Source organism: Corvus cornix, chromosome 4A (assembly GCF_000738735.6).
Source record: "Corvus cornix cornix isolate S_Up_H32 chromosome 4A, ASM73873v5, whole genome shotgun sequence".
In the NCBI taxonomy this organism is placed as follows: domain Eukaryota; kingdom Metazoa; phylum Chordata; class Aves; order Passeriformes; family Corvidae; genus Corvus; species Corvus cornix.
The window spans coordinates 16,485,661-16,512,207 of record NC_047058.1 but is presented as its reverse complement, the minus strand read 5'-3'; the positions used below and the strand labels follow the sequence as shown (position 1 = coordinate 16,512,207).

Sequence of the window (26,547 nt, the reverse complement as noted above, 5' to 3'; positions counted from 1 at the left end):
AACCCAGTGCTGAGTCAGGTTGAGCAAGAGTCGCCTCCCTCCAGCCTCCAATCCCCACGGATTGTGAAATGGACACTGGGGCCTGGAGCAGGGCCTCCACCCTCCATCCTTATCTTTGCTCTTCCTCCTCCAGGACTGTGCCCATGGCAGCAGGAACTTGTGCAAAACCAGGCTGAGAAGCTCTGGGGCTAATTAATTACTAGCTACTGGTAATGCTGGCTGGGCCCCTGGGGACTCCAAGGCTAGAGCAGAGGAGAAAGTGCAGAGAGATACTGGAAAATTACTGTTTAATTCTTCATCATTACATCTGAGTATACAGCATCTGGTAGATGAGAGACAGGAAAAGGCAGATAACGACCCAGCCGCTGCGAAGCTCTGCAGCCCTTCTCTTCCCCAGCAGCAGGGGCAGCCAGGCCCCTGGAGGGATGGCTCCAGCTTTGGGGAGGGTTCAGTGCCCAGTGGGATGTGAGTCCTTGGGCTGGCACTGCGTCTTCCTGGCCCTGCAGCCATCAGTACTCCTGCTGAGTGTCGCAGCCAAGGAACTCTATTCGCAGGGCAATGTGGTTGTGCCACTGGTGGGGGTGTATCCTCACAAAGCGGGCAAAGAGAGGGGACTCCAGGGTATTCGTCACTGTGCTCTGATGGTCTTGGTTTGCCTTGAAAATCTGGAGAGGAGAGAGAAACCAGGGATGCACTTTCCTCTGCTGGCACAGTGAGGACAGGATCAACCCAGACAAACACCCCTTGGAATGCTTTAAGGAAGGAAAAAGCACAGCCTGGCTCACTGCTCTTGGAAAGAAATCCTGTGAGCATGTTTGCTGCCAAGGGCTGTGCTTGCTGCCCTGGGGGTGGCCGTGGGCTCTGGCCATGGAGCAGCTCTGCCTACCTTCTCCTTGCCATTTTGCAGGACCGGGCTCCAGTGCACGCCGTCCTGGCTGATGGACACAGCAAACTCCTTCACAAACATCTGGGTGAAGAGAGCTTTGGCACCTTGGGTTATGATTGCAGTCACCTTCTTGGTTACTTCGAAGTCCACCTGCAGCCACTCTCTGGGGCTGTTGCTCTGGGGAAGGACAGACTGCCTTCAACCCTCCAGCAGCAATGAGAAAGACACACTCACTGCAGCTGAAGCCAAGCTGGCCCTGCACTTCCCTGTGCTTCACCTGCCCTACCAGGCATCTGGTGGGAGCTGCTGGGTGCTAAAGCAGTGTGGCAGTGGGTGGGCAGCTCGCACGGTGCTTGTGGCTGCACACACTTCCCACATAGCCCTGACCAGGACATCCCTGCTTGGATCTCAGCTGCCTGCCTGGTATCTCCTTGCACCTTTGGCTACCTTTGGCCTCCAGGCGTTGGTCCTGCCCTGAAGGTTCAGGCGGGCCAGGGCGGATGTCCAGCTGGAGAAGATGTTGGCACTGTAGGAGGATGCAGAGATGCGCTGGTCAGGAATCCTCCTGTTCTCCATTCCTAAGGGCATGGAGCAGCCTGGAAGAGAGGAGCAATGCTTGTCATGGGGTAGAACAGACCCATCATGGAGATGCCTTCTGCCTGCTCACTGCTCCAGCTGCCCTCGATGCCTTTTCCCTGGTTACAGGTTCTCCTGTCCCTTGCTGCAATGTCATGGTCCCTGCACTGCTTGGGGCCCCTGTGTGCAGCATGGCTCTGGCCAAACTATTCCCACCTTCTTTTCCCCCTGGAGATTTTATCTAAGAGGAATGTGAAGAATTTATGTTGTACGGAGACATAAGAAGAACTTGTCTCCAGGGAAAGGACAAGAATACCTGGCAGGGAGACACCCTGCAATATGTATGATCAGGTGTGCCTGTGCACAGCAGCTTCAGAGCCAGCTGGCAGGTTTGGGGCATGGGCTGACAGCACATCCACTGTTGCTTTCAGCTGCTGCAGAGCAGGTGTGCAAAGCCAGAGAAAGGATCCCAGGGTACCATTTCCTCAGGTTGCATTGTTGATCAGAGCCATCTCACCTTCAACTGGCAAAACCAGAGTAAAAGCCAACGGCATCTGTCTCTGCTTGTTCCCTGCTCCCACAGGCTGAGGCAGCAGCTCCCCATTTATCAGCTTAGCTGCTGCTGGAAGTTTCCTGTGCTTCAGTAAAAAAGTGATGGGGAGAGCTGACCCCAGGCTCTCCCTCTGGTACTGTTATCTCTAAGACCACCATGAGACTTTCCAGCTTTGCTCCCTCAACACCTCAGTGCCATCTCCAACTCCCTCCTTCCCCCTCTGAAAGTGCCTGGGAGTCCTGGCACACATGGAGCTGGCACTCAGCACCCCAGCAGATCAGAGCCCAGTTTGGGTGCTCGGTATCTGTGGGTGGGACGCACTGTTGAGGTCGCAGCCGAGGAGCTCCATGCGCAGCGTTGGCCGGATGTTGTAGTGGGTGGGGTGGACGCGGAGGTACCGGGCTACGACTGGGGGGTTGAACCGGTTTTCTTTCACCCCAGTTGCATCCACATTCCCAAAGAACAGCTGCAGGAAAAAGGAGGGAAAGAATTGTTGTACCAGCGGAAAGAGAGATAGACAGGACAAGGATTACTGGGGAGAAAACGTTCCTGTCTGGCACTTCTGTATCTTATCACTATCCTTACAAAAATGGCAGCTCTGGAGAATGATTTGAGATGTGATTCAGGCCAAAGTAGTGTGAGTGGGCCACTGAGAAAGAGAAGAAGAAACTTAGTGTCTGTGCAAATTAACTTGGTATTATATTTTCGCCAAACAAGGGTGAGAAAAAGAAGGAAACAAAAGTCAGTCCTCAAACATTTGAACCTGGGAAAAGTTGTAGCCACAGCTGGTGCAATGGAGGCTTTTCTGGATACTCTTCTCCCAGAGGATTGATCAGCTTATGCATATTTAGGTTGTGGGTTTTTTCTAGTGACTATAGATTCTCCAAATCATCTGCGTCTGCACATTATTTTTAGAAAGGCAAGTTTGCCTTTGGGGTCAAAAAAGATGTTCAGGTAAAATCTTATGCCTAGTTCTAAGTAAAATGCAACGTAACATTAAGAGGTGGCTCTCACAGCCACCTGGGATGGTGGAAAGAGGTAGCTCAGACAATTCAAAATGAGACAGATGGACACAGACAGCAAGTCCCTTGCAGATCTGTGATTCAGTCACCTGGCACTGAATGGTCCCTGTTCCTGCCCTAATCCCAGGGGCTCAGGAGATCTCTGCCTTGTGTACAGAGCTCCCCAGCCCTCATCACCCCAGGACACCCCATTCTGGGAGGGCACTCTCCTCAAGACCCTTCACCTTACCATCTGGGTGCTCGTGGCATTTCCCTTGTATGTTTTCCACCTTCGCCCATCAAGGCTGTAGAACACAACAAACTGGGAGATGTAGAAGCTGGAGAACTTTTGTCGGGCCCCTTGGGTTTTTATGCCATGAATAATCATGGGATGCAAAAGATCCACCTGAGAATGAAAGCCAGGAATTCACTTCCGATGGAAAACCCAAGCCATGCTCAGGAAATGCCCTGTGAACCCGTGAACTCGCTGCCTCCTGACATAATTGAGGACTGGTTATGAAAGTAATTAAAACAGTTGCAAGTCAGCCAACAGCTGGGAGAGGGCAGGGGAAAGCTGTTTGGAGAGGCAACCTCTTCTTCCTTGGTCTTTGGGAGATTTTTGCACAATGCAGTGCTGCAGCTGGACCATCAAGTGATTCTTCTGCTGCACTGAGGATGGGTATGGGGGTCAGGCCAGCAGCAGCCCGACCAGAGCAGCTGCCATTAGGATCTTAGTGCTCCCCTCTCAGAGGGAAGAGGGAAACAGCAGATGTGGTGGGGAAGCACTGCCCATCCATGAGCCCTTCTGCACGAGCATGACCTTGCAATGTCCCCAGTGGTGCCTCCAGACACAAGGCCTCTCTTACCTGGATCCAGGCGTTGCTGCGGTCGGTGCTCCAAGCATTGATGGAGCCACTGTTGTCCAGCCTGGCCAGATAAGGAGCCCACTGCCCTGCAAGGAGAGAGCACAGACACGAGGGTGCTGCTGGCCCTTGGTGCTGCCTAAGGTGGATCCACAGGACTGGGCCTGAGGATCACCCTGGGGTTTAGCAGCCACACACAGGGTGGCAGAGCACTGGCACGGTGGGCCAGCCATGTGGGGAGGCTCCAGGTCCTGAGTAGGATGCTGACAGGGGCATGGATGAAGGACTCTACCAGAGGCCCAGTGCAGCAGAACTTGGGGCAGGCAAACACATGAGTTTCGTTGGCTTAAGCTGCCCCGACCCCACCTGCCCTCCAGCTACTCACCATACTGCCCAGAGGCTGTGATCTGAGAGTCTGCAATGCTGCCTGAAGCCATACCCAGGGCATTCCGGCAGTCTGCAGGGAACAGGGGAGGGCAAAAACCAGGGAGAGTTGGTTAGATAACAAAAGTCTAGGCCGGGTAGCAGCCTTCAGGCTCAGGGAGGTTTTCAAGCCTCCAGGCTTGTTTCTCTCACACCAAGGGATGGGTTTCAGAGGCTTTCACATCCATCCCTGAATTTTAGGGGTGCTGGAAGTCCTTGCTTCCACCCCCCATGTCAAAAGCAGAGAGTTTCCAGCATCAGACACAGCAGCCTCTTGCCAAACTCCTTTCCCTGAGTCCATGACCTCTCATTCCCATGTCCTAATGTCCCAGCAGTGCTGACAAGTGTCTCCTTCCTATACCCATATCTTGCTCCTGGGCCTTTTTGTTGCTAGCCAGCATCTTTTGAAAACAAATATCACATTGCTAAAGGAAAGTCTACCTGACACCCCTGTCTCTCTTTGTCTCTCTTCTGGTCTGCTGAGCACAGGGATGTTTGTCTCTTATAATAACCATTATTATTAGCTACTTGTCACACCTTGGCATCTCCACTGTGTGTCAAATGCTCCTGGGGAAAATGCAAATTTGAAATCTCAAGCAGATATTTAACTTACAGCAATGTTTTCTGGCTGACATTTAATATTCTTTTAGAAACAGGAGAGAGACTGTCACAGTGTGATAAAATAATATTCTCCCATACCACTTCCCCAATGTTTACTCATGGTCAGTTAGAAACGTTCTGGGGTGGAAACAGGGGTTTACTGTGGATTTTGCAGTTGCTCTTGGAGCTATTTCTATCAGACCAACCTGTAGTCAGGCAGCATCACTCACTGCCTCGTGTCATCGCTCTGTGCCTCAGTTTACCTCCTGACATATGGCTAGGCAGCTGGGCACTGTACCTTACTGACAGCATGGGCAGGGACCAGCCCATGCATGCACTTGCTTGGGTAAGTGCATTTTATGGAAGGTCCAGGGACCCTCAGATTTGGAAAACAAGAGCTCTTGGAGTAAATATTTGCAGGCCAATGAAGCTGGTCTCCCAGCCTTCACCCCAGCTGTGTCCCTGACTCTGTGTTCTCTTCTGGGCTGTGCAGGGTGGCAAGGGCTGGAGTAGTGACTTTCATTCAGAGTGAAAGCCCAAAAGATCCCATTTGGGTCAGCCCAAGAGAAATGCTGAGAGATCTGGGGGAGGAAGCTCAAATACACGCTGGTTGTGGCTGTGGCCCAGGTGGGTCAGGGCACAAAGAGATCACTCACTCAGGTCATACACGAGGAAGAGGGCACTCATCCCAGCCTGCTGGTGCTCTCCCACTTTGCACTCCACCCTCCAGATCCCAGCGTGTGAGGGCCACATCTCCACTGTCCCGAAGACACCTGGCCAGGAACAGAGGGCAGAGCAGAGAGGAGTTACTGCCTGTAATGGGATGCCACTGTGCCAAGTGCTGTGCAACCACAGGCACAGAATATTCCAGATCCACTCCCCCTCTGTGGTATTCCTCCGCAGGAACTTCCTAAGGGCACAAACATGAAGCCCTGGCAGAGGGGGTGCACAGTGCCTGCGCTGCATCTCACCAGGATAAAGGTTGTAGACTCCCATGCGATACTCCTGGCTAGTCCGGACGTTGAACAGCTGCCCATGGAAGTGGACAGAGTGGATGTCCTCAGTGCTGCCCATGTTCAGGAGGTGCCATCGGACCCGTTGCTGCTGGGCCATCACCAGCCCGGGCAGGGTGTCACTCACATAGCCGTTGATGGCTGGGAAAGGCAGGTGTCAGGAGGGGCTCGAGGCTCTGGGGTATTTCCATCCTGGTGTAGGTTGTGGGATGGAAAGGGCAAGGGCAAGGGTCCTCACCATGGAACGAATGGTTTCTCTTAAAGTCAGGGTTGTCCTGCTGGATCCGGCAGGGAAGGCGGCAGTTCCTCTTCACGTTCTCCGGGAAGTACCAGCTTTTGGTCTCGTCAAAGATGGTGAAGAGCAGGGAGAACTCCTGCACAGCCAGCTGCCTCCTGGAAATGTAGCTCAGCACCCCACGGTTGCAGATGATCAGTGGCCCGATGAGGCCTGAGTGCAGGTCCTTCTCCTGCCAAGGAGCCAGGAAATAAGGGTTTGCCTTCGAGCAGGAGGCAGCCTGACGCCGGCAAGAGGCACAGCAGAGAGAAAAGCGGTGAACCCATGTGCATCCCTGGCCTGGCTTCCACTCTGGGCCACGTGCAGGGAGGGAAGGACATGTTGGGTTCATTGGGGCATCCCCACTCTGCCCTGAGCTAGGAAAGGCTGAGCAGCAAGTGTTTGCATGTGCTTTCAAGAGACGTGGTGTCTGTCTGTCTGACTGTCTGACAGTCCCTACTGCGTTGGACCCAGGGTCCAAATCCAGGCAGATTGGGCAGAGGGGTAAGGAACCACAAAATGCTGATTTCCTGCAAGTGTCATAAGCTGGAACAACTGGGGAAAGGGAAGGGAAGGGAAGGGAAGGGAAGGGAAGGGAAGGGAAGGGAAGGGAAGGGAAGGGAAGGGAAGGAAGGGAAGGGAAGGGAAGGGAAGGGAAGGAAGGGAAGGGAAGGGAAGGAAGGGAAGGGAGGGAAGGGAAGGGAAGGGAGGGAAGGGAAGGGAAGGGAAGGGAAGGGAAGGAAGGGAAGGAGGGAAGGGAAGGGAAGGAAGGGAAGGAAGGGAAGGGGAGGGAAGGGAAGGGAAGGGAAGGAGGGAAGGGAGGGAAGGGAAGGGAAGGGAAGGGAAGGGAAGGGAAGGGAAGGGAAGGGAGCACCAGCATGTGTTCATCATTGTATTAGACACCTGAGAATCTACACAGCCCCAGGCTGCTTTCAGCACAGCACCACAGGAAATTCCTTGACCTCACAGCCAAGACCCAGGCATGCTGCCCACCTCTCCTTCCTGGGATGCCCCATGGAGGCTCCCACCTACCAGGTCCACGTTGGAGAAATAAGCCCAGGCCTTGCAGTCAAACTCCTGCGTGGTGGGTGCCATCTGGGGCAGGACTTTCCAGGAGTATTTGCGGTGGCCACCGGGAGGCACCGCCCCGCCCTGCGGCGTTGTGCCCTGTATCTCCTCGTAGGCTGTCAGTGTGGAGTGGAAGGAGAAGGGTCGTGAGGCCAGGTTCTTGAACGTCACCTGCCCGAGAGGGAAAGCAAAGTGGAATGTGGAAGGGAGCGATGCTGACAGTGCTCTGGACCCTGGTGGTGGGTCCAGCCAGCTGGTGGGAAGGATGTCCCTGGTTCCCAGACCTCCAGCTGGTCTCCCTGCAGTGGCCAACCCCTGCTAAACCACAAGCTGTGGCTGTGCAGTGCAATCTCTGGTGGAAAGCACATCCTGGGTTCACGTCAGCAGGATGAGGCCCTTTTCCTGCTCAGTGGAAGCAAGGTCAGCTACACTACTGCCTCTGGAGCCCAAAGGTGCTCAATCCATCCTGGCGAAGATTTCTGTGAAAACTGGGCAACTTCTCCAGGGACACAAGTCCTGAGCCTTTCACGTCCTTCTCAGGTGGGTGTTGAAGGACCTTTGGTGGTGTGGAAAGCTGAAGCCTGCCCTCATACAGAGCACCTAAAAGAGCTGTACTGAGCCCTGCTTAGCTCACTAGCCTTTTTGCAATCCCTTGACCCAAAAGACTCCCCATGGAGCCCAGGAGCTGATCAGGCCATGCTGTTGCAGGGGTTGGGTCTGTCTCAGGTCCAGGGCTTTGCATCTGAACACTCTGAGGTTCCTGCTGGCCTATTCCTCCAGCCACTGAGGTCCCTCTGAATGGTGGCTCTGCCTCCCAGTCTGGTGCCATTCACATGCTAACAGGGTAGCTCCTGCCCCCAAGCCCTGAGGGTTAACCCATGGGCACTGCAGAGCCTGCAGCCCACCTCAGCACTCCCTCTGGCTGAACTCCAACAACAACGGGGGGGATTTATGGTTTTACATGAAATGGGAGCTTTCTACTCACCATGATGACATCTTCAACTTCTGCCCTGATGTAGGGCCCAGGATGCCCAGGTGTTCATCCAGCTCTCTCCGCTGCACCGGCTGCGTGAAAGAATCATCCAAGAACTCTCGGAAAACCACCTTGCGGTACTGCCAGGAATGTTTCCTCCTGCTTCTTTGGGGGTCCCTGGGGGGGGGATGCCAGTTAGGTAAGTGTCCCATAGTGAGAGCAGCCATGGCAGGGTTGTTACAGGTCAAGGGGATACAGAGCCAGAGGATCCCTGACGCACTTGCAAGGAAGCTCAAAGTTTCTGGAGGTTCAAACCCCACCAGGGTAGAGGGGAGAAGCTGGGAGCATCCTTCCCCTGGGCTGCTCGGCTGGGTTGTACCAGCACAGAACCATGATCCTGCCTGCCAGGACATGCCATCTTGTACATCATGCCATGCTGTGCAGTGCAGGAGGAATACATGCAGGACAATCACACTTACGTTGCTTTTAGGAAGTGCTGGGGTCTCTGGTCCCCATATTCCCACATCACCTCCACTGCTGCAATGAAGTATTGCCGTATCTCCCCCTGGAAGGAGCGCGGGTCATGCTCCTCTTCCCCATAGATGTCAAAATCCTCCATGGTCTGCTCTGTGTCACTGTACTCATCATAGTCTGGCTTGGCAGTCTTTGAGGGGCTGGAATGTGTCCCATTGTTCAGGGCCTGTTCCTCCCTGTGTCCTTGAATGTGGCTCCTCTCCCCAGATGTGCTGTTCCTTTTCCCATCCTCTGTGGGCTCTCCTAGGCCCTGGCCTTCTCTCTTCCCTGTTTCTCTGAGGACATCTTCCCTGCCGAGCACCTGACATCCATGAGGAGTATCTTGCACATACTGTGATGGTTTTTCAGTGCTGTTGTTGTTGTGAGGGGGACTTGGAGACAGTGAACAGTTCTCTCTGATGGTGGATTTCAGAGGCATTTCTTCTGGGCTTTGTGCAGACATTCTCCCAAGCACATAGTCCTCTGTGGCATTGGCCTTGGGCTGCTGAGGCTCAGGACTGAACCGACCCAGCTGCTCCACAGCGTTCGTCTCCTCCTCCATCTGGCTTCTCCCCAGAGCTTGCTCACTCCCAGGAGCCCCCCACACCACAGCTCTGCCTGGCTGCAGCTCGGCCAAAGCTGGGCTCTGCAAGCCCCTGGTGTTCACCACAGCCCCCAAGGAGACTGGGTCCCAGTTTGAGGCCAGGTCTGCAGCCCCAGCAGTGACCTGCCTTTCCGAGCTGCTTGCTGCTGCTGCTGCTGGTCTTGTCCCCAGTGCTCCCTGTGTGGGGAGGGAGCGTGTGCTGCGCTGAGCTTCCTCACTGCTGCCCTGTACACCCCTGTCTGTGCTCAGCCTCCCCTCAGGATACATCTCATCAGCCTGTACAGCATCCCTGCCTGGGTGCAGCCTCCTCTCAACCATGTTGGATTTTTCTTCCAGGCTTTGCAGGGCCACCATCACTTCAGGCAAGGTGTTGCTTGATACCAAGGACCTCTTTTTGAAGCGAGTGATGCAAAAAGGGGAATGAGGCCCACACACCTTTGGGGCTTCCTTATTCACTGCTGTCTCAAGGGGCTGGCTGGCCAGGTCCTGCTCTGCTGTCTTACCATCAGAGAGGGGCTTCCTGCTGCTGGTGTTAGGAAGACCCAAACCTCTGCTCTCCAGTGACCTGGCTTGTTTACGTTTCCAGTCAGGGCCACTCAGGCTTCTGGCTGTAACTCTGTGTCTCGGGAACTGCTCAGAGCTCTTTAAGAAACCATTTGGGAATGGCCTGGTGTCATTGGTCACAACATTCGATTCAGAAAAGGCAATACTGTCCAGCTCTGCTAATTCCTTAGCATCCTGAAACACTTCTTTCAAGATTACTTCATCCCTCTCTTCTGTCATTATGTAGCTGGATGGCTCAAGGTCATTGGTGTCTGCAAAGGTGCTGTCTAGAAGGCTGGTGCCTTTGGCAAGTCCAGTGGCTTGTTCTGTGCCACTTTTTGCAGGCAAGGAGTTATTCTCATCTATGAAGATTTCTCCTTGTACAGGTTTGTCTGACAAAGAAACATTTTGCTCTTCAAAAGTTTTGTAAAAGCCTTGTGAGACCACTTTGTGAGGCCTTGTTTCCAGCCTAGCATCTAGGTCATTTGACGAATAATTGCTCTCTATGGCGTGACTGTGAACCACAGCATGAGAAGTCCTATTACCTTCTGTCTCATCTGGAGATGCAGAAGGATTGTTCAATGTGGAGGAAGAGTTGTGATCAATACTTAAAGAAGGTGCTGTACTGATTTTCCCCTCTGACTCATACAGGTTAAAGGATATTTTATCAGCCCCTTTTAGCAACGTGTCCTCATTACCCTGTGAAGACACATCTTGAAGCACCAGGCTGTGCTCCAGATCATTCTGGTGAATTGAGCTCCTGTTCTCCTGAAGAGGGGCTTTGCCAGCAGCATAAGCAATGGAGTCCCACAAGCTTGTTGCATGAATAGTTGTCTTTTGAGGCTCTGCTTCCAGGTTCTCCATCCTACCACCAGAGTGGACTGTCATTCCTTTCACTGGCCCCTGCACCTCTGGGATTTTTGTCACTTTCATTCCTGCCAGAGCATCTCCTGGAGCTGCCGTGGTTTGGTGCAGCCATTGCTGATCATCTTCTGAGCTCACAGTACCATGGACACTCGCCAGGTGTTCTCCATGTGGGATTGCTCCAAACCCTTCATCCTGGCTGATGATTTTTGATAATTCTTCATCTTCCAGGAAGGACTCATAGGACACTGGCTCATCATTTGTCTCTGGCAGAGAAGACATGGAAATATCATGTGGATTTGGTATTTTTCCTAAAAATGTTGATGTGCCATTGGAAGAGGGATCAGAAATCCTGCTGTTGCTCAGGACAGCCCCATGTTCTGTCAGGCACAATCTTGTCTTCTCTGTCTCGTTTCTGGAAGAGGTGATGTTGTTCAGTTGCTCATTCACACACGACCTCTTTCTTTTAGAGAAGCCCCTGGGTTGGAATTCAAAGGCAACCTCCTCCCCATCAGAATACACATAATCTTCCCCATCAGGGTATTGCTCGTACTGGCACTTCGAGACTGTGAACTTGGCATGCATCCCTCGGTCTCTGAAATCAGGATTTAGGCACCCCAGCATCCAGACACCTGTCTCAAGAGAGGGCAAAAGGACACCATCAGCCCACTTCAGAGGGAAATTGGAAGAGATGTCATTCCCATGGTGCTCCCTTGCTAATGCAACCTATATTTTGTGGTTCATGGTAGTGTTTCCATGCTTTCATAGTCCCTAGAGTGTCTTACAGCCAGACCCACAGTGTTGTTGACAACATCAGAGCCTGACAAGCACCATCAACAGGGCTGGTGTTTCCTGGCAGAGCTTAGTGAGCTACACACACCTGTGAGGCCCCAAGTATGGCTTGGTGAGAGCAGTTAATGCAGTGAGAACCCACAGAGCCTCCAGCAGCAGCAATCACCATAAGCCACCTCCAAAGACATCCTGGTGCTGTCAAACACACCTCTCTCCCAAAGACAGTCACCACATCTCTCCCACTGAAGGAGAAAGAAAGGAAAGGCTGCCTCTCACTCACATCCCCAGCCAGTGTGTTTGCTCCCAGCAGCGAGGGTGAGATGTGTGATTTCTGGGCTCTGCTGCTGGAGGGAGCTGCCACCTGCTGCCGGCTGAGCTGCTGCTCCGAGCAGCAGGCAGGAATCCAAGCTCAAACGGATGTGAGGCTTGGCTGGGTTGCAGAAAGCTTCCTGGGGTGTCTAGAAACGCTGACAGCCTGGCTCAGGGTGCAGTGCTCATGACCATCATATCACAACCACAGGGTAAATCCTGTGTCTCCTCTATGAGTGAGGAAATGGTTTGACAGCACTGCTTTTGCCAATGCTAAGGAAAAAGTGGTGAGTGGGAGGAAATATAACTGAACTCCGAAGCAAATCTTTTCTAGGACTTCTCTCCGGCTGCGGTTTCTGTCCTTGCAAAAGTCTGGATATAAATGGCATGCCCAGCAGCTGAACCCACAGCAGGGACAGCACTGTCACTCCCCTTGACCTCCGAGCTTGGAGCCAAGATTGCAAATGTCCACCAGGCTCATGTTACTGCAGCCAGCTTACTGGTTTGGCAGCATGTGTGACCTTAACACATCCTACTAATGAAGTAAAATACAGTAATTCAATTTATTTGATTTAAGCTTTGAAAGATGTAACCACTGCCTCTCACTTTGCTGTTCCAGCAGGCCGTGCATCCCTTTGCTCTCAGAGCTGTCAAAAGGAATTGGGCACCAGAGAACTGGCTGGAGGTGCTCACTGATCTCTGCTGGGCTGCCAAGCCCATGGTTGACAGAATAGCCCATGTTACTAACCTGGCTTTTCCAAACTCATGATGACTGTTTCTCCAGAAAATGGGAAAAGAGTGAGCACGTCCTCAAAGACCATGTTGCGCTTGAAGGTGTTTCCAGAGAAGAAGATGGAGAGGAAATCTGTCTGGGCCCCAACACTCAGGACATACCAGTACACAACGTCGTTCAGGCAGAGTTTTGTTTGGAGGTTGTCAAATACAAAGCCATTAATAGCTGGAAGAGGGCAGGGGTGAAACATTTCAAGACCAAATTCCCCCCATGGCTGCTGAGCTGCTGCATATCCCCTGCTCCTTCCCTGGGGCAGGGATGAGCCTGTGTCTGCTGGGGCTTTGCAGGGAGCCCCTGGCTGAGTACTCACTGTGCATCACATTGGAGGCATAAAACTGGGGGTCCTGGGTATCCACATGGGCTGCATCAGAGCAGAACCTCCTGATGTTCTCCTCCAGGTACCAGCTGTGGTTCTCATCAAAGACCGAAAACAGCACCAACTTCATGTTGTCTGACATTATCTGGAAAAGAGAGGGAAGAAATGATTCCTGGTCTGATCAGAGCACCCCTGGTGCCCAGGGTAGCAGTCAGGTCTCAGTCTGGGTGCATGGAGAAGGTTACTGCTATTTCACAGGAGTTAAGGTGCAGATTTGGGGAAAAGAGAGCATGCAAGGGCAGGTGGGGAAGGCAGAGGCATTAGGACTGCTGGTAGGTTTGAAGAAAACAGGACAGACAAACTTGGTTTTACCTAAATATTTCACTCACCACAGTTACTCCAGCCTTTCAGCCTAGAAGTTGAGGCAGCAAAGACCCACCTGATTTCCCCTCTGATCCATGGACTTCTTGGAGCAGATGAGGAGGGGCCCAATCAGGCCTGAGGCTGTGTCTCGGACTGGGTCGATGGAGCTGTAGTAGAAACGGGTGAGGCAGCGAGGATCTGCCTGCGTGGGGCCATCCTCAGTGGTGAGAATCCAGCTGTAGGTGAATGACTGCCCAGGGGGGATAGGAATATCCTTCACATCTTTCTCTGGCAACACACAACCCAAGAGCAGACCAGTTATGTCTGGGCTGCTCCTGCAAGGGATGATCCCACTTTTTAAAAGAGCTCAGAAAGGTTTCCTGACCACACAAGCTGCAGAGGGAACCACCCATGCCCATGCCAGGATCCTGGTGGGATGTGGGACAGCCTTGCACAAGTCATGGTCCTGGGAGTACAATAACAAGGGGTGAAAGCAGTTCTGGGGAAGAAATCCGGGAAAAAAAACCAACCCCAGAGCAAAAACTACAAATCTGCAAGAGGGAGAGTCTAAATAATGATGAAGCCTCACACGAATGCAGGCCAGAGGGAGCCCAGGGAATGAGGGCTGTAAATAAACTGCAAACACAGGCAGGATCACCAGGATGGTTCCTGCCTCATCAGAAAGCAGAGGCCTCCAGGATGGACCAATTAACATGGTCCCAGCTCCCTGGTTGTGAATGCCCCTTCTCCCAGTCATGACTGGGGCCTTCCCTAAAGACAGGGTTATATGGAACCAATGGGAACATGAAAATGGAATCATCATAATACCTGGAACTGCAGAGCATAGGTGCTTGCATGATTGGACAACTGGTCTTACCACAAGCTGCAGAAAACTCTCCTGGCCTAGAAAAAGGCAGTGGCCAGGTGATATCCCAAGTTCTCATAGCCTACCTTACCTTTTGAGGGTCTCATGGCATGGTAGGGCCTGACGCTGGTGAGGCCATGAGGGTAGATGTTGTAGGGTCGTCTGGCCAGATTCCTGAACACAATCTGAAATGAGGACAGGCAGCAAGAATGTTTGGTGCTTTCTGATCACTGTAAACCATTGAAGCTGCTCTCAGTGTCCTTGCAGAGAAGGAAACACTGGACAGCAGTGTCCTGGGGTTGGCTACCTGCCACTGATCAACAGGAGGGACGTAGATATGTCTGGGACCACAAAGTCACAATACAAAAACTACAATTTCTCTGTGATGAGTCTATACTGTCCATTGATCTGGGAGGTGTCTGTTTTAAGGAGGGCATGAAAATATCAGATTTATTAAAGAGAAAGTTGCTGTCTTTAGTCTTACTTTACATATGAGTCAGAAGAGGTCCATCAATCCAGGCCTCAGAGGACCAGGACATTAATTATGCACAGCAGTCAAGAGTTTTAAAGTGCTCCCCACTTCACTGCATGAAGCCCTTCCTTTATTTCTCTAAATAGCTCTGTCACATGCCCACAACTGCAGAGGGAAGCCCAGGGAGGGAGCAGAAATGTGAAGCTGCTGGAAACCATCCCATTCCTCCCAGCTGCAAAGAAGTCAAGTGGTCAGGAGAGGCACTTCAGGAGACAAAAGCGAAAGTCCCCAGTGCTGTGAGGTAACAGCGAACAGATGGAGACAAGCAGAGGATGACAGGACACCCCTGCCTTAGAGGAAGGTGCTGGATGTCATGTGTCATGTATTAACTCACACAGTTCCTAAGACACCTGCAATGAAGTTAAATCAGAGGGACTGGGCCATATCCTGTGCATCTCACTGAGAGTATTTACCTTAAGCTGCCAGTAACATCTGCCTTTCTGATGAACTTTGGACATTGCCAAACATGAGAGGGCACCTCAATGACTTATGTCAGACCTTAGCCACAAACCAAGAGCTATTAGTAGGAACAGCACCAAGCTATGAAGTTGCCCCTTACACTGGAAAGAGGCATTTCTCTTACCTTAAACTGATCTCCAACCTCCCCCTTGATGACAGGCCCCAGGATTCCCTTGTCCTGTTGGTTGGACACCTTGCGCTTCTTGAAGGCTGCATCCTCATACTCCACAAACACCACTTTCTTATACTTTGAACCGATCCGCTGCGGGCCAGGCTCCAGGTACAGCCTTGTCATGTTTCTGCAGACAAAGGCAGAGAAAGAGCAAATGGCCACATGCAGGACACTGTGAGAAACAGAGCAAGACCTTCCATCATCCAAGGACCTGGCTAATGGCTGAGAACGTCATCAGGAGTTGTTGTCTGCTCAGAAGGAATGGATTCCAGAGGCCTTGGTGACAGAGAGACAGATGCCCTGGAGACAAATGTCTCTGCAGGGCATTTGGTAAAATGGAGCAAAGCCGGGTCCTGCCTTCCCATGGCCTCCCCAAGACCATCCTTGTCCTGCATCCATACTGTCAGTGTTAATAAGGAAGAACAAAACTGTCCAGGCTGTGCGGAATGAAAATTAATTTCTGGGGAAAAGGGGAAGAGCTGGCAGGGCTGCCTTGAGGAGCAGGTCATGAGCACTCGTGCCCACTCTCACCTGTCCAGAGACACTGGCTTCACAGGCGCATAGTCCCAGTCCATTTCCTCAGCTGCAATGTAGTAAGTCCAGGTCACAGGCCTGTCTTTGGCAAAAGAGCGCACTTGGATCACGTGATAAGTTTCCTCATCTTCCTCAGGGTAATCCATGTCCTCTGGCTCGTTTGACAGCTTCCCCATCTTCAGCAGGCGTTGCTCAGGACACTCCTCCACCTTCACAAAGGCCTCCATGCCAGCTGGGTTCAGACAAGCCAGGCAGAAAGAGTCACACTGATGAGCCAGTACAGGTAGGCACTCCCCCAGGCCCTGCCTGGGAGAAATATTCTCCACTACTCTTCCCATCAAATGGGCCAACATGGATCAACCCATGCCCTCTGGTATGGGCCAGACTGCAGGTGGATGCAACACTAGGGAGCAGGAGGGGCCTTGGAGCTGCAGCACCGCACAGAACCCTGAGCCCAGGCCATCCCCTGAACTGCTTTTCCCCCGAGCTCTTGGAGAATAAGGTTACCTTGCTGATGGGACGGTATCTGGCAGAACATCCGAAACCAGCCAGCTGTTCCTGGCATGGTCTGGGCTGTGAGATATGTGGCAGGGGAGATTTCTAGGCTGCTGAGACGGTGGCTTCTCACCAGGAATGTGTGGCCTTCAAAGAAGATGGAGTGGACTTCTGGCCCAGAGCCCAACCCAATCACATGCCAGTGGACCTGCTTCTTGAGGCACAGTGTGAGACCTGCCAGGAGACAAGGAAAGCACCCAGGAGTCAGCACTGTGTCCAACCCATGTCCCCACTCTTGGTGCCATAGACTCAGAGTCTGACACATGCTGGTAGAGTCCCATGCCCCACAAGATGCTGGCTTCAAGCTGGAGAAATCACACATGAATGTGGACTGTCTGAGCAAAACAGAGGCACAGGTCACATCATCCCCCTGAGACAAGACTAGATTTACAGACTTGGGGGACTTTGGGAGGGTTGCTGGTAGGAGCTCCCAGTGAGACGCAGTGGCAAAAGAGAGAGATGTGCTCCTTGACTCTGTAAATAGAGAAATTGGGCACTGAAAAAAAGAGAATCATCTGTCTGATCACAGCACTGGAAAGCCTGATACTAAAACATTGAATCTGGAGCAGAGTTCCAGCACGTCCTCAGCAGTAGCTGAAATACCACAAAGGGCAGAGAGGGGTCACCAGGATTATTTGAGTGCTGGAGAAAATTCCTTCCTCAGAAACACTCGAAGAGCTCAGTGTGCTTAGGAAATGGGAAAGCACTTGACTGCATTGTAAAAATATTTTCCTGAGGAGAAACTGATATGTGCTGAAGGGCTCTGTAATCTAGCAGGGAAGTGAATAACAAGTTCCTGGAAGCTAAAGACAAACAAAGTAAAATACAGAATCAAGCGCTTGTTTTTGGCACTGAGTGCAGAGGTGACTGGAACAGATCCCAAGGGCCTGGGAGGAAAGGTGGAGGTTCCATCCTGAGGCCCTCAGCTCTCCATTTTCAGCTCTCCATCAGACACCTCTCAGGCCAGGTCCTGCATCCAGGGAGGGAGATGCTGAGTGGAAGTGGATAACTTCTCCAGGGAAAACCCACTGTGCAGACACGGTGGTTGACCATGAGGTTTCCTCAGCTCTTAAGCTCTATGAACCCATCAGGACAGGGAATTTAGGGGAGTTCTGCTTTTGCCTTTCACTGGAGACTGGCCAGACCCAAGTGGGAGGTTTTAGGATGTGGTTCACCAAAGCTGCTGGTGGTAATGACTCTCCTGACAGTGCTTCCCAGTTTGCCTTGGAGATTCCTCACTCTTGGGCAGCTCTGGATCTTTTCCCGGGAGAACACCAGAAAATAGCAACTTTTGTGTTTGCTGAGACCAAACACAGCCTTTTCTTTTGCCCTTCTGAAGAAGAGAAGTCTGAGAGAAGACCTTATCACTCTAGAACTACATGGAAGGAGGCTGTAATGAAGTGGGGGGTCAGTCTCTTCTCCAAAGCAGCAAGGGAGGAAGTAGCAACAGTGCTGTAGAAACAAGAGGAAACAGCCTCAAATTGCACCAGGGAAGTTTATGTCAGATATTGGGAAAAATTTCTTCACTGAAAGGGTTGTCAAACACTGGAACAGGCTCCCCAGGTATTTAAAACACTTGTATATGTGACACTCAGGGACATGGTTTAGTGGTAGACTTGGCAGTGTTAAGTTTACAGCTGGACTTGATGATCTTAGGGGTCTTTTCCAACTTAAATGATTCCATGGTTCTATTCCCAAAATCCTATGAAGGTGTTTTAGTGAGAGCTAAATTCTACCTCCAGCCTTGTTCACAGGGCTACGAAAGAAAAAATTCTGCTACCAGCACTATTCCTGGAGACCTCTAATGAACCCAGCTGCACTTGGCAACACAGAGAGCTGGAAACAGCTCCTGCCCTGCTGTAAATGGGCAAGGCAGATCAATGAGCTGAGATGTAGTAGTCCCTCAGGGGTGAACACAGCCTAACAGTTCCATCACCTGGAAACTCCTCTTGATCTCTTTTCTCACATCCCTTCACAAGCTGCCTCGAGTTTACAGACCTGGCTCCACCCCTAGCAGCTCCCATACCCCCCATTCCTGTCCCTGTCCCACCAGGACTCACCAGGCAGTGAGCCATTGATGTAGCCATTGATGGTGTGCAGCTCTGTCCTGTTGTGAGCCTGGGGCTGAGCAGCTGCTGGGGAACCCTGCTCAGAGTACCAGCTTTTTCCTGTGGACAGAGGAGGGAGCAGTCAGCTTTCACTTGAGAGCATTTCAAAGCAAGAGTAAACCTTCCCAGGGAGGTTGGATGTGTGGTGCCTGTGGAAATCCAGGGCACGCGTGCCCATGGCTCTGCATGGGCATGGGGGTGACCACCACACATGACAGGGAATGACTCCCCTCTTTAGCCTGTGTGATGGGAACAAGGCCACGGCATGGAATGGCAGAGCTGGAGGGGCTGCAAGCTCCCTGAACCTGGGGAAGAGAAGGAGGGGCAGTACTGCACCAGGAGCACATTGGATGTAGAGGCTGTACATAGCTCAAATCCTTGGGAGGGGGTGTGGGTGCTGAGCAGCTGTGCTCACACCATGGCCAAAGCAAACATCCTGGACCAGGCCGAACACAGGGGCTGACACCTGTCAGTCAGTAATTACCTTCATCAAACACTGCGAAGAGCAGCACAAACTCTTTCTGCGGGCCCTCATTCCCATCACTCGCCAGGGTCCCTGCAAGATGCAATAAGATGGATTTCTTTGAAGGTCAGCAAGCACCACCCAGAGAATTCCCTTTGTGCTCTTCAAGAACTGATAAACCAAGGCCAGGCTGTGGTTTGCTTTTGTCATGTCTCACAATTGCAACGGCCCTGCTTCCAACCTTGCAGTCCCCAAAAGTCCACGGCTGAGAGGCAGCTGCCCCCAGAAGGCATCAAAAGGTCAGTTTGTACTGCCTTCCCTCAGACTTCACTCAGTGGAGGAATTACTCCTGGTGAGTCACTGGAGCCTGCAGACAGTGCTCAGTCATTTCCAGTGACTATAGGGGGGCCTGGACAACAACCTCCAGGATATGTCTCAGCCAGGGATGACCAAACTTGCCCCAGTCACACCTCCTTGTACCTCGTGCCATCAGGATTTCAGGACTGAACCCCAGGAGCACTTCCACTGAGTACAGCTCACTAACTCCACTGCCATGCTCAGCCTCAGGAAGGCATCTGTGATTATTCTGCTTTTCAATTAATGGTTGCATGTTGTCTGTCCCCACCCTGTGCTGTCCTTACCAGGTCGGCACACGAGCAGGGCTCCAATCAAACCAGAGTTGATGTCCTTCACACTGTTGGTGTTGGAGGAGTAGGAGTGGGTCAGGCACTCTGCATCGTCATCCGTCGGGCCCTGGTTTTCCTGGATTTCCCAGACATATGTATGTGTCTTCCCAGGATCCACCCTGTCCCCCTCCTTCTCTGACTGGCTGGTCTCATCCTCATACCCTGCTCCTAAAACCAAAGAAATGGCCAGATGTCGCTAAAGGTTCATCCCCAGCACATTGTGGGTACAGAAACGCGCCTTCCTCCAACCCAGAACACAGCCCCTCTCCATCCCAGGGGAGCGAGTCCCACAGGTCTCAGGGCAGTAGCAGAGCTGTCCCAGACTCACTTGTTGGGCTGTGCACCCACCACCTGCCCTGAGGCTGGACAGAAGATTCTTCCTTGCCCTAAGTATCCAACCTTAGGTTTAACCTGTGTATCACATCTGTAACAGATACAGATTTGCTCTGCGCTGTTTGCTCAGCTCATTTCTGAGCTGGGCACAGTCATGTTGCTCCCCCAGGCTAGGCCATCTCTGTGACCATCTGTCCTTGCAGAGGGACATGAATAGCAGGGTGAGGGAGGGACACACACCTGGCAGGCAGGTGGCAGAGCAGGAGGTGCTACACAAGGACTTGCAGCACCTGAGTTGCCCAACTCACCTTCTGATGCCTTCCAGTAGGACACCCCGACAGCATGGAGGCTGTACGGGCGGGAGGCCAGGTTTTTGAATGTGATGACCACTGTGTCATAGACTTCTGCTCGGATGGTGGGGCCCAGAAGACCTGAAGGGGATAAGACAACAAGGTCAGGCAGCTGGGGTCAAGCAGCTCACACCCTGCCAGGAGCCCCAAAGGGTCCTGACTTTCCTCCTGCACAGTTTGTGATTGTCCCTCATGCAGCACGGCAGCATCAACTGCATCAGCTCCAGCAAGGCTCCCTGCCTCCCCAGGAGCTCTGCCATACCGGGATCCACCCAGGTGCTTTCCTGCTCCTGGCTGAAGAGCAGCCAGCACCCAACCCAGGAGGAGTTTGGTGTCTTGTCAAGGATTTCTAGAGCTCCCCACACGGAAGGTGCTTCTTACCCATCCACGCTGGCTTGAGCTTGGGCTGTATGAATGATCCATCAGGGTACTCCACGAAAACAGCTTTCCTGTACCGGGGAGGGACACCAGCTGGGGGGGGACGTGGGCGTGCATGCCCCGAAATGCTGCAGGAGGAAGGAAAAGCCAAGGCTGATTGCACAGACCCATCCATGCACAGGCAACAACCATCCTCTTCCTCCCCTTCCCACCAGCTTGCTTCCTGGAGCCCCAGGGATTGCTCACCCTGCTGTGTCCTTTGGATTTCCTGACAGCTCCCAGGTATGAGTGGGAATGTTTTGCTCAGCATACAGATGACAACAGGGCATGATTAGTGTTGTGGTGTTAGTCATGGTGGAAGAAGACACAAGGCCATACCCAGCTGCAGCTGGGACAAGGCACAGCAGCAGGCATTGCTTTCAGTCTCCTGCCTCATGCCTTGTCCAGCTTCATGCTCCCCTGGCAGCAGAGACACAGAGCACTGGCGGTGCCATGGTGAGCTCTGCCCTGCAGCCACCCCAACCCCAGCACCTTCAGGTGTGGCAAACACATCACATCATGTGTAACCCTCCCCAGCTCCCCCCCAGGAAAGAGACTGTAGGGCTGCTGGCAGGTCGTGGCAGTTTGCTTTGTGTCTGAGCAATGGCCCCACATTTGTTTCTTTTCTGCCCAAAATGGGATTTACACTTCACAGCAGGAAGATAAAGGAGCCTTGAATGTATTTCACACCCCACTTGTCTCTGCTGGCCACTTTCTATCTGTAAGAAGCTTAACGAATTCATTTTCCAGAAGGAATCCAGCACATTTATCAGGATAACAAAGGGATGATTTTCTTCAAGGATTTTAGAGGCTGACTTGTCAGCCCCAGGACTAAGACCATTTCCAGTAACCAGACAGACTGTTTCCAGCCTTGTTTTGTTTGGAGCAAAAGCCAGGTGGTATTTTCTTCCACTTAAGAAGCAGGGAAGGTTGCTCTCCTGCTCTGACTAAGCCTTCGTTCGAGCAGCGTTTCTCTTTGCAACTCTTCCTCAAGCGGAAGAGGAAGGAGACAGAGTGACTCAAATTTGGGAAAAGCAATGCACACTCACCCCCACAACACTGGCTGGAAGCCACCTGCAGCTGGAGGATGCTGTGGGGAGAGCAAGGTCCACTCTCCTCGGGGGCAGAGCAGGATGGGAGCCCATGAAAACCCCACAGGTACCCAGCTCCTGTCTCTCCCACCACAGCCATAACCCCACGTCCAGGCTGGCAGGAAGCTCCCAGCAGACACGGCCCCGGTGAGCAGTGCCACTGCATTCAGCTGACTTTGCCCAATGAACCACTGTCATTCCTGGCAGTGGGGTGAGCCCCAGCTTTGCTCTCCAGGGTGTCCCCACACTGGGAGGTAGATGAGCTGCAGGGCTGCTGGCACTCGGCTGTCCACTATCAGCAAGCTGTGCCTTAATCTCTAGCTCACAGAAAGCCCAGATTTGAGAATGCAGCCCTTAAATATGAGTATCTGGTCCTGCTAATTCTGCAGTAAACAAGGCAGAAATCCTCTGGAGCCAGGGGGATTTTGCTGGCATGCAGGGGCATGGCCAGGAGGGGACTTAGTGACAACAGAGCTCAGTGCCGGGTCCCAGTGCTAGCAGAGCAGAGCCCACAGGAGACAAGAAGGCGGTGTTCAGCCCAGGGATGTCTGATGAAAGTGCTTCTGGCCAGTCCTCTGTACTTGGGGTCCCCGTGAACTTCCTTCCCCCAGGGCAGCTGAAGCTGAGGCAGGCCGATAAGTTTCTGGCACCTTGGATCAGCATTGTTAGCCACACTATCTGTTCATCTCTTGGAGCTGCGAGACATCCTGCACTGCCAAAGCACTCAGACATGGGCTGCTGCTACGTGTCCACCAGCCCCAAGTCAGAGCTGAGATCCCTGGGGCCATTGCAGGATGTGCTGGTCCTGGCTCTGACCCTGCTGGTGAGGTTGTGTTTGGAAGGAAGAGAAACTGAAATCATGGGGAAGGTGTGAGCAGCTCTGGCCCGGTGTGTTGTAGCCCATTAATTTGACAGAGCTTTCTACAAACATGCCAGAGAAACCCCTGGATATGTACAAGGGGTTTGGAGATCCTGCCTGGAGATGCACCTTTGGGAGCTGCCATGAGATGCTGGTACCCTGAAGGAGAATGTGTGAAGCAGAAGGCACCACACACACATAGGTCAGAGACAACCCAGCTCCAGGGGCAGCTCTGCCTGCCATGCTTTCCTGGCTCCTTCTCCCAAGCCTGGCCGTTTTCCTGTGCCTTCCTCTGTTGCACGGAACTGGGCTGAAGTTGCAGGGCCATGGGAAAGGCATCATCATTCAGCTGGGAACAGCCAGGACAAGCAAGCCCTGGTTCTCATCACAGCTTCTCCAGGAGCTGCGCTGCCCAGGAGTTCTCTGCCTCTCCAGGCTGGAGCACACCAGTCCCTCCGAGAAAGCCAACGTTGTCTTCCCTCGTTTTAGAGAAGGACAAGTGACCTCACACTGCCTGCCAATGCCCCACTCATCCCCAGGCACAGTCAGGTCCCTGAGTCACTCCAGGGTCAGAAATAGTGCCCATAAAACCAGTGCTGAAATGGAAAGCCACAGGGTTGAATTAACAGTGAGTGAAGTCATCATCTCTACCATAGCCTAATGGATCTGAGGGCAACATCAGTGAAAGCAGGGCAGGAGGGATTAGTAAAATGGGGGTGCTGGATGCAATTTTCCTACTGAAGTAACCAAAAGAGGAAAAACCAACATAACTGGGATACAGTGACTACAGCAGCTAGTCAGGCTGACCTGGGTCATCCCTAGAGCCTGGCTTCCAGGGTCTGACCACAGCTCCCTGCTGCTCAAGCCACTGTGAGGCTGAGATGGGGTCATGGGCTGATACTGCCTCAGCAGAGAGTCTGGGGAAGGGGATATGGAAACAGGGCAGAGGGAATGGGCACATCTTGATCCACAGGGGCTGCAGCCATCCAGCTCCACTCTCCATGCCGACCTCAGAACATTCACAACCATGCACGTCCAAGCCAGCTGTGTCTTCAGACAACACCATCCTGATGCCTGAGCAATGCAACTCCCATTTTTCCTTCCTACTCCAAAGTACACAGGCAAAACCACCATGCCTTCCTCCTTTTTGTCACTGTGCATGAACACCATTCTTTGCCCAAACACTACAAATTATTTTCATTTCCTTAAGGAAAAATTTCAGCCCCGGCAATGTAATGTACACAAAGATACCAATAACTAAAAGTGGATTTTACCAGGGGCAGACACAGTGGAAAGCCTTTGCTGCTCTGAATTATGTCAGGGGGCACAGCCAGCTTTCCTCTGCAGTGCCCAGGGAGTCACAGGTGCTCATCCCCCCTCATATTTCCCCAAAGCCCCCAGGATGCAGAGCAGAAGGGAAAACACAGGCTGGAAAATCATGGCTCCTAGCACAGACTTTAAAGGGTCATAGGCAAGTGGCATTAAGGTAAAACAGTGCAGAACAGTGGTGCAGAGCAGGTATGCATCTCTCTCTCAATTCCACCTGTCTCTCATCAGGGGTTGTGATCCCTGTGACTCCCCATCACACCACCCCTTCCCAGCTGTACCAGCAGCTCAAGGCACCCACCTTGCCTGGTTGCCCCCATGTACCTGCCTGCCTGGAGCCAAGCTCACAGTGCCACATGCCCCGGTGGGAGAACACCCAGGGCATGGTTCTAGAATTGCAGTAAGAAGAGCTTTACCCTGCAGGGGCTTGCAGCACGGACAGCAGGTCGCTGTGTGTGTAGTCCCAGGCGGTTTCCACTGCAGCGATGTAGTATCTTCTCACTTTGCTGATGCCCTCCTCAACCAGGCAGAGGAGCAGGAGGCTGAACAGGGCTCCCACCAGCACCATGCCTCCTGCTGGGAGCAGCTCTGACTTCAGGTGGAAAAGTGAAAAGGAAGGAATGAGAAAGGAAAGAGGAAAGAAAAGCCTTTATCTTCTCATCCAGCTGTTGTAATCCACCGGAGATGATGATTGAAAGTCAGCACCCACAGACTCACTGAGAGCGCTGCAGAGTTTCTCAAAGGTATCAGGAGAGGAATTGCTTGAGCAGGTCTGTGCAAAGAGCAGCGTGTGAACGATGGACTCTCCTGCTCTTCCTCTGGCAGTGGCAGGAGGAGAGGAAAAAACAAAAGGAAAGGGAGGGCAAGCACTGCAGTAAGTTCCGCTGCAGGACCCAGCTGGCTCAGTGTCCTGGCTCCTGTCTGGGAGCAAGATGAGGAAAGGGAGGGTTGCAGAGGCAGCAGAATTTAGGTGTGGTCTTTGTCTGGTCTCACCTTCTGTGTCACCTCTGAGAAGGAGAGCGGGTTGCCAAGGATGCAGATATATACATGTGAGGTTATCCCTGTCCCCAGGATGCCTGCACCCCAAACAGTGATGACTTGGCCACACAACCTTGCCTCAAGCCACATGGGAAGGAGTGGGTTGGCATGATCCCTGGAGTCCCCTTCCCACCAGCTGCTCCTCTTCCAGGGTCCTGCAGTACAGCTCAGAAAAGATGCACTGAAACATTTTTGCAAATTTTTTTTGTTTTACTCACCAATTTTCAATATCTCTTTTTAAAAGCCCGTGAAGTCCCCCTCCCCCCATCCATGCACACACGCGTGCTCAGGCACACACATTGCCACGTGGTTCTCCCTTGGCTCATGAAGGCAGGAAGATGAGGAAGAACGCCCTGCATGGTCCCAGCATCCACTGGATGAGTGAGGTGGGGAAATGTCCCATAAATTATGTTACAGGGCAGCAAGAGTGCAACGGGAGCAGTGACCCCTTTGGTGACAGTCCCAGTGTGTGCAAAAGCATCCTTGTGACAGGTCTTGGTGACTGGGAAACAGAGGGAGGCAGTGGAGACTGTGGAGGGATGGACTTTTGGGGGTCTGTGACACGAATCCTCAGCAGAGGGCAGAAAGTGATTCCCCCACACCACCTACCTTGCTCCTGGGGAGGCAAAGACCGAGTGAAAAACATTTTCTCCAGCTTGTGCACCCACAGTTGGCTCCATGACTAGCCTGGGGCTCCTTTTCTTTGTGAGCAACAACTCACCTCACTTTTTCCAGCAAGTATTTTGGGGCAAAGCAAATGGTGTGTCACATTTGGGGATGCCTCAGGGTGCTTTGCATCCTGCCCTGCTGCAGTGAAGCAGAAGAGTACTCAATATTGGAGGGAAGAGTTTTCTGGGAGAGATACAGGAGATCTGGGCTGTGCTTCAGGCACCAGTGTCCCCTGCAGCATGGGTGTGACTTTATTCTAGTCATCCCACCCAGGAATCTCCTGGTGGTGTGAGACAGAATCACAGAATCACACAGAATGAACTAGGTTGGAAAAGACCTTTGAGATCATCAAGTCCAGTCCTGCCTGGATCTCATCTGCCCATCCCCAAGGGCACTGTCCTCCTGTGCAAATGCGATGGGAAAGCCACGACAGGCTCCTGCCATAGAGACTCCCAGAGAAACATATTTTGCCAGGGCCAAGGACCCACATGCGCACAGAAGGTGCTGGTTGTTTCCCTGAATTGTGCAGTTCTCAGAACAATAACAGACCGGAGCAGATAAAAATTACTCAGAATCATTTGAACCATGTCTAATCTCTTCTGGAACTTTTTGTGTGTGTGTGAGAAAGAATGAGTGATTCTTGACAGCTTCTCAGGAATGCTGAGTATCTCAGAAGCAGCAGCCGTGCAGAGGGCACTCTCCCTTCCCAGCACCAGGACAATGGCTGTGCCACACGGCGCAGATCTGGAGGACTGGGCAGGGC

The 26,547-nt window shown here is 52.5% G+C and overlaps 1 protein-coding gene across 1 annotated transcript; it reads right to left on the bottom strand.

Annotated features, from left to right (window-relative positions):
* Positions 1 to 270: 270 nt before the first annotated feature.
* On the bottom strand, positions 271 to 24,974 carry F8 (coagulation factor VIII). The gene is given in 28 exon segments (XM_010403376.4): positions 271 to 665; positions 887 to 1,063; positions 1,334 to 1,482; positions 2,337 to 2,481; positions 3,267 to 3,422; positions 3,883 to 3,968; positions 4,265 to 4,336; positions 5,559 to 5,675; positions 5,874 to 6,056; positions 6,154 to 6,382; positions 7,222 to 7,428; positions 8,243 to 8,283; positions 8,286 to 8,407; positions 8,710 to 11,386; positions 12,604 to 12,813; positions 12,959 to 13,109; positions 13,404 to 13,615; positions 14,284 to 14,377; positions 15,308 to 15,482; positions 15,887 to 16,121; positions 16,397 to 16,618; positions 18,505 to 18,612; positions 19,037 to 19,108; positions 19,657 to 19,869; positions 20,343 to 20,465; positions 20,766 to 20,890; positions 24,494 to 24,669; positions 24,795 to 24,974. Coding segments are annotated over 27 exon segments (6,609 nt in total). The 5' UTR covers positions 24,646 to 24,669; positions 24,795 to 24,974; the 3' UTR covers positions 271 to 509.
* Between the last annotated feature and the right edge of the window lie 1,573 nt (positions 24,975 to 26,547).